Raw genomic sequence first — 7,609 nt, forward strand, 5'->3', positions numbered from 1 at the left:
ACAGACGTCATCATCACGGACCAGAAGCCATCGACCAGCGACAACAAGCCAAACGGGCGCCGAGGGCCTTCTGGAGCCTGAGGTGGTTTCTCATGTGCAGTGGGGGGCCGAGGGCACCTACCCCCACGGTCTTTCTAAGCATGTGATGAAACACTGTCCCTGCACCGCCCATGACAGCATGTCACCATCCCAGAGCCCATGGGAGACCTCCGAGGGGACACTCCCTGCCTCCTGGGAAAGCGCTTTTCTTTGCTAAGTGTATGAGCTTGGAGCCAGGTGCTGGGTTCAAAGCCCAGCTCTGCGTTTGGACTCTTTGACTTCTGGCCTTTTTTATAACGTTTTATAATCTGTCTTTCCTGCACACATGCACATACACACACGCACAGTCTGCCTGGAGAAGACGACGGGCAGCTCATGCAGCTTCCATAGTGCGCTCTACGCTCAGGGCACTCGGGGGCGTGACTCATGCCCTTCCCTCCCAAGCTGCTGGGTCCACAGTCCAGGCCTAACTGCCTTATAAGCAGACTGTTACTCGCTACATATTTTCACAAGGAGGCAAGCCTCGTGTCTGAACACAGGGAGAACCACTTACAGATAAACCCCAACAGAATCCCAGGTCACAGTCTCCGGTTCTGATCATTGAGTTCAGCGTATCTGGGTAACGTATGTGTAAACCTGAACCCAACATTCCTGATAAGTCACTGAAATGAAATGGACGTGACAGCCTACAGTCCTTTTGCTGAACGGGCTGTTGGATGCTCTCTGGAAGGGCCACTTGCTAAAGCTTCTCAGAAAACACGGCTTTCTAGGCCGTGTCACCAACCGTGTCACTGCGAGGCAGCCGCAGTGCTGGAGCTGTGCCCTGGTCCCCGTAAGGCATTTAGCAAGAGCTGCTTAGCATCAGTCCGTAAGGTAACCATTCTACAGGGGCCCAACCACCACATTTGTCCGTGTTGCTACTTGAGACTGAGCCCGTTGGTACTCAAACTGTGACAGGTGACCAGCAACAGCTGAATTTGTCACAAATGCAGGCCTGATGCTCAAGGGACCAGAAGCTCAGGGGGCAGAATCCAGAGCCATTTTAACAAGGTTCCCAGGTGACTCCGACGTGGGGCGGCCTGAGCGCCACTGCTGTGGGTCACATGTTAGAACAGTACAAACAAGGTCTGCCGCGTGGGAACAGCACCCACAAACCTGACTGCTCAGCTGGCGTCTAAAATCCGAACCCTAAAATAATTTAAATAACGCCGGCTCACTTTATGGGACATGCTCTAGGCCTTAACAAGCTAGTACTGAAAAATCTTCTGAGTGTTTCTTACCTACTTCAGCCCGAAACAGATACGTAACCACGATGACGTAGAGAAAAGTAAAACAGCTGTGCGTGAGCAGCCTGGCTCCCCTGCCTTTCGGGAGACAAGCAGTGCCCAGCGGAAGCAGTGCCCCTCTAGTGAAACAATCAGGGTCTGCAGAGGCCTCCAGGAGGAACAGCAAAGGCTTTCTGCAGGGCCGCTGAGGGTTAACCTAGGGGCAAGAGGAGGAAGTGTCCCACCCCGAAGAAAGCTCTGGAAGGCCTCTGACCAGGCTGCCAGAGTCTGAGGCCAGGGACACCCCCGGCACAGCTCGCAGGCCAGGAAACCCACTCTGGAGGCTCAGAAGGCAACAACATCTGGTCCCGAAGCCTAAAACCCAGATCATCTCACCATTTACCCAACAGACTTTCAAAACATCCAGTTTTGATTCAAGTATCGTAGTTTCTGATTCTGAGAGTTTACCCAAACACTACAGAAAGAAAACAGAAAGGCAAGAAGAAATAATAAACTAGCTTAACAATGAATGATGTATCTACGCTGGGGGTGAGTGGATTATTTATAAATAAGTGCCACTTAAAATGACGCAGGAAATCCAGATGACAGCATAAGGGGGAAAGTGGGGACCTCCTTCACCGGAACCGGCCTGCTTGAAGACCAGGCCCCGCCCTCTGTTTCGGTCACTTGGGCCACACCAGTCCTTTGTAGCCTGTGAGGTCCTGGGTGAGCCTCTGAGCTGTAAATATTTGCCCTCAGCCCAGAGCAGAGCAGCCAGCTGCCAAGGCTGCAGCTGACAGACAGGCGGGGCCAGGGTGGCTGGGGGAGGGGCGGGGAAACTTGAGGCCTGGCTACTCACTGGAAAGGGGCTGGGAGAGGGCAGGAGGGGGCAGGGCAGACACAGGCTCCCAGGGGCCCCTCAGGCAAATACTTCTCTTCTGGGGGCCATATGGACAGACAACCACAGAGGTCAGCAGCCCGTGTCCCTCCCCCACTCTTGAAACTGTGGCCTTTGCATCAGGGTGAGTCCCCTCACAATATCTGGAGACCTTTCTGGTTGTTGAACTTGGGGGAGGGGGTGCTACTGGGATCTAGAGGTTGGGGATCCAGGGTGCTGCCAGACGCCCCACAACGAAGAATCACGGGGCCAAAAGAACGCGGTGGCCCAAAGTTGAGCGCTCTGAGGCAGACCCTGGGTGCCCGCCCGCCCTGAGCGACGTGGCAGGAGGTCCCAGGCCTCACTGAGACTGTTTCCTCATCTCAAAGGATGAAGAGCTCATGCAGGCAAAGGGCCGGCCACCGCTGCTGGCACATAACAAGCACTCAGTCAATGGCCTTGTGGTCACACACACAGGTAACACCAGAGTGATTGAGAACTTGGGCTGGAGAGGCAGGCGTGTGGGCGCAGAACCCCACCATGGCCCCTAAAAGCTGTGGCCAGAACCATGACTGCCCCTCACCGGGGCCTCCTTCCTTCAGAAGAGAAGCATCACACCTGCCTTACTTGACTGCGGAGGAAACAGCTAAAGCTGTTAGCCTGGGGCCTACTGCTGCTGGTGGTACCATCTCACCAACAGCCAAGGGGGCTCAGGGGTTTCAGGTATTTGCCAGCAACACCAGTGGGGCATTTGCCCCCAGGCACAGTGCCAGGCCCTTCTCCTACAGCATTGCCTCCCTGGAGGATGAAGGCAGCCATTGTGTATTTAGGGAAACGGGTGCACCTGGACTTGCAGCCACACGGTCACCCGATGGTCAGCAAACAGTCCAGATTCTCAAACTCCTAACTCGGAGGCCTCACTCTCAGTTTTCACTTTAGACTCGGTGTAGGTCCCTTTAATTATTTCTGGAATCCCCGGATGAACAGCACGGATGGTGCCTGGCTGTCTTTCATCCCATGTCACATCCTTAGGGACCACAGTTTCCAACTTTAGAGACGTTGAGCAGCTTGCTCAAGGTCAGCCAGCCAGCTGGCTGCAAAGCCTGCCTTTGAATCCAGCTCTCACTCCAGAGGCCCCTCTCTTGGCCGCCTCCTGCACTTTATCCTGGCTGTGGGTTCCGGAGGACACGTGGATATAGTTCACCCTGAGTGTCACGTGTCTAGGGACCAAGTCTTCCCACCTTAAAAGCAGCTGCGCGACTTCCCCAAGAGCCCTAGCTGGTCTGAACAGCAAGGCCTGACCAGTCTGCCCCTGGAGCCTTCTCAGTCTTACTTCATCCCGGTCCTGGGCTCCGCCTGCTCTTCCCAGGCCCCCGGAAGCTGCTGCACCACACTTCACCCTGTGCGCCAGAAATCTGTAGGGACCACAGCTTCCAAGCCTGACCTGCTCCTGCTGATACAGCTGGCACGCAGCATTAGAAGGGGGCGGCAGGGATACTCCTGGGAAGCTCCTGGCATCCCGGTGCCCCTCACCCACCCGGGGGCCCGGCAGGGGTCGGAGAGGGCGCCTACCTTGCCGCTCGGCGGCGCGGCCACGCAGCGGCTGAGCGAGTCTAGGCGCGCGCTGTACTCGGTGAACTTCTTTTGATAGCGCAGGGCGGTCATCTGCAGCTCCAGCTGCGCCGCGGCCAGCTGCGCCACCAGCGACTTCTCGCGCTTCCCGGCGCGCAGCGCCTCCTTCTTGAGCGCCTTGTGCAGCGCGGCCAGCCGGGCCTGTAGCGCGCCGTTGTGCGCCCGCAAGGCCCGAGCGCAGCAGTGGCCGCCGGCGCGCTGCTCGCCGCGCGTCAGGGGCAGCCCGCAGCTCTCCTGGCAGCGGCCCACGGGCCGCGCGTCGCACGCGTCGCGCATGTGTGCCTCCACGTCGCGCCGCAGCAGCACCTGGGCGCACCCAGCGTGGCGGCAGCGCGCGGGCGCGAAGTCGCAGCGCTCAAGGTGCTCGGGCAGCTCCTGCAGCTTGACCACCCGGCCACAGCCGCGCCCCGCGTGCGCGCACTTAATGTCCAGCTTGAGGATGAGACGCTTGAGTGGCAGCACGTGGTTCAGCTCCTTGGCCGACAGGCGGCCGCGGCAGCGCGCCGGGCAGCTGCCCTCCTGCACCACCCAGGGCAGCACGCAGCCGGCACAGAAGACGTGGCCACACGGCGTGGTCAGCGGGTCCTCCAGGACCTTGTGGCACAGGGCGCACTTCAGGTCCGGGTCCACGTCGCCGTCGAAGCGGTCCAGCTCGAAGCCCATGGTGGGGCCGGGCCGGGGTCGCCGCCGGGCGAGCGGCCCCCCCCCTCCCTCGCTCACTGCGAGGAACCCAGTCCTGCCCGCGCGCGCGCTCTCCCCGGACTGAGCCCAACCGCTCCAGACTTCCTCGGAAAAGGCCGGAGGAACTGGGCTCCTCCGCCGTATTTGCGCGAGCGCGTGCGCACGCACATCCTATCCCGGCCGCCGCCCTCCGGCTCGCCCCCTGCACAAGGGAGTAGGTGGGGAGGCCCAGGGGTGTGGGGAGACTCGGGGTCTCGCCGAGGGGCCTGGTCCGCCGGGACGCAAGCCTGTACCGTCCTCTCCTGGGACTCCTCTCGCTCTCGCGAAGTTTTCGCTACAGGAGGCTAACGCCGGCCGAGAGACGCTGAGGGTGGAGCACAGGCTGCTGCTGCCGCTCAGCTGCGGTCTCCGGGAGCCCCTTCCGGGAGCGACCCCGACTTCGTACTCCGCTCTCCCGCCCCCTCTTCGCGGCTGGTTGAAGAGGGCGAAAAACTCCTGGCGCCGCTATCCTGGCACTTAAGGTCGTTGTTGAATTCTTCCAGGGACAGTTGCGGGCCTGGCGGCCCTCCCGCAACTTCAGTGCCGACAGCAGGCTGTGCGTCCCAGGGTTGGCGGTAGGGGTCCCCAGGACTGGGGTGGAGTCTGCAGCGGGAGAAGCCGGCTTGGGCCCGTCCCCTCCCCTGACACTCCTCAAGTGTCTGCAGCGGAGTGGCCGGCGCTGTGCTGGCGCTTCATAGTCTTCAGTACGACGTGGTCACAGGGGCTCCCCTCAGAAATCCTCTCTGCTTACAAAGGGGAGCACCCACACAGAGCACAAACCTCCTGCCCCACCCCACGTTTCACCCCCATCCACCCCATCCCCCACCCCTATCTTCCACCACCCCACCTTGTCTCTACCCCTGCCCCATCCCCCACCCCACCCTTACCTCCTATCCCCCACCCTACCCCCCATCTTCCACCCCACCTCCTGCACAGTGGTGACAGTCTCCTGTGTGCACGCTTTGTTTTATGTCTCTGTACCAACTCGGAAGCTCAGGCTGGGGGAGGCAAAGCAGGTCCTGCAGGGTCCTGCAGAGCAGTGACTGTGAGATTTTACTGTGAGTGCAGATGGGACCTGGTGTGAGGTCTGCAGCCCCACAGTGTCCAGGTGACCAGCTTTCAGGTGACACTGACTCGTGGATTCCTGCTGCTTGGAAGCAAACATCCCTGAATCTGCACCTTTTCAGGCAGGACAGTAAGCCTCAGGCAGTTTTCAGCCACACCTGAGTATTGAAGGAAGGCCCGGGGGTCCCCACCTAGATGGTGGATGCCCACACCCATCCATGTGGGTGGCTTTTTGTCCCAAGGCTGGGACCGTGCTGAGAAGCTTGCAGTTGGGTGCTGCTCAGAAAGCAGTCAGTGGTGGAATGCCAGGTGGGCTGGGCTGCTCGGGGTGCCAGGCTCACAACAGCTATTCCTTCTGGCCACTTCTCTTCTTCGTGTGGCTGCTAAGCCCATGACCTTCACTCAGGAAAGAATGGCCTTGATGTCCATGAGGGTGACTTGTTTTGAAGTGACCTTTAAGAAGTTGTCGCTGACTACACCCCTGTGCATTGTTTTCCCTGGGCAGCATTCGTTAATTGGTGGCATTTGTTGTCTACTTGTGGTGGAGACTTGCTTTAATTGCTTGAATCAAGGAATGCATCTCGTTGGGAGTCCATGGGGTGGAGCACCATTGGCCATTTTTCAGAGGAGCACGTGCCAGGAGTCCTCCCTCCACATTTATTAAGCTGCTGACAGCTTCTCAGTGGGCAAGAAACATGCTCTTTCCACAAGGGTGTGTAGGCTTGTCACACCAGCTTTGTGGGGTGGGCTAGTATCAACAGGATGATGATTTGAAACCAAACTGATTTGGAGACACAGGGACACCTCGCCACGCACCCTACGCGGGAGGGTAGTGCTGCTTACGCCGGGTGTCCTTCTCTGGAGCTCTGCCCCCATCTCCGCGGGGCGGCAGATGAACTGCTCCAGCTGAGGCTGCACAGAGCTGGCGTGTGTGGGAGCTGGGCCTCTGCAGGCCAAAGGGAAGCCTGTCTGAGCCAATGCATGTTGGTTAATTTTAACATCAAAATTCTTAGAGGTCAAGAAAAACAAAGTCCCTCCCAGCACGTTGGTCGGAGGCACTAGTGACATTTTCAGTAGACGATTCTCGGTTGTGGGGCTTGACCTGTGTGTGTATCGTGGGGTGTTTAGTGGCATCTCTGCTAACTGCTCACTAGGTGCCAGTGGCCACCTCCATGCCCTGGCCGTCACAAGCTAACACCGCCAGTGTCCCGTGGTGCACAATTGCCCTAGATGGAGAACCAGCAGTTTGGGGCATCCTTCCTTCATTGCTGCAGTCAGGCAGCCACCTGCTGCCAGGTGTGGAATGACCTGGGGATGCAGCACGGTGAGGGGGTGTTGTCTGGAGCAGTGGGGGCGCCACACTAATACAAACTGTCGGGGGGCGAGAGTTTGGTCCACAGAGCGTCTGGAAACGGCGCTGGTTTCCTGACGGGTCAAATACTTAACCCAGGCGTCTGAGAGGCACCCAGTGTTATTAACAGGTCACTTTGCAAGTGATTCTTGCAACACCACCACCTCTGCCATCAGCCTTCCTTCTATAGTCAGGTCTGTACTTTCTAACCGAAAGGTGGTCCCCAGACGAACAGAAAAGCCATCCTCACCATCTCTCTGATGTTGCAGTCTGTTCCCAGTGACCTTTCCCTCACCGTGCTCCCTGAGAAGGTGATGCTGTGTGGGCTGGTGCCCCGGGCCGAGCCCGGTGCTGCACTGACCTTTGTCACTCCAGCAGCGTGCACAGCACCTCAGCAGACAGACTGTTGCTGCCACACTGCAGCTGAGGAGACGGACGTTTGCACAGGCTGTGTGACTCCCAGAGCCCAGCTCTACCCCCTCTGAGCGGGAAACATGAAGGTAGTGAGGCATCCAGTGCTGGTTCTAGCGCAGGTCCTCACAGCGGCTTTGGCAGCAAGAGCCCCTCCCTTCGGGGAGTGACACGAAGGTTCAGCTTCTAAAGTCGATTTTAAACTTTTATGTTTGGAAGGTGCCTGTCACATTGGTTGCTGCAGGGTCC

General features: G+C 58.6%; 1 protein-coding gene across 3 annotated transcripts in view; it reads right to left on the reverse strand.

The window, feature by feature from the left end:
• The window catches only part of PDZRN3 (PDZ domain containing ring finger 3), a 147,590-nt gene extending 142,221 nt beyond the window's left edge, over positions 1-5,369 (reverse strand). For 2 of the 3 annotated variants that reach the window (XM_088798082.1, XM_088798083.1), the window contains exon 1: positions 3,754-5,369. In XM_088798082.1, the coding sequence (XP_088654208.1) occupies positions 3,754-4,476 (723 nt within the window). In that variant the 5' untranslated portion in view covers positions 4,477-5,369. The remainder of the gene's footprint in view (positions 1-3,753) is intronic. The other variant, XM_088798081.1, reaches the window with a different exon arrangement.
• Positions 5,370-7,609: the final 2,240 nt, after the last annotated feature.

This window comes from Rhinolophus sinicus, chromosome 5 (genome assembly GCF_057876585.1).
Source record: "Rhinolophus sinicus isolate RSI-liver-muscle chromosome 5, RSI-T2T, whole genome shotgun sequence".
Classification (NCBI taxonomy): Eukaryota; Metazoa; Chordata; class Mammalia; order Chiroptera; family Rhinolophidae; genus Rhinolophus; species Rhinolophus sinicus.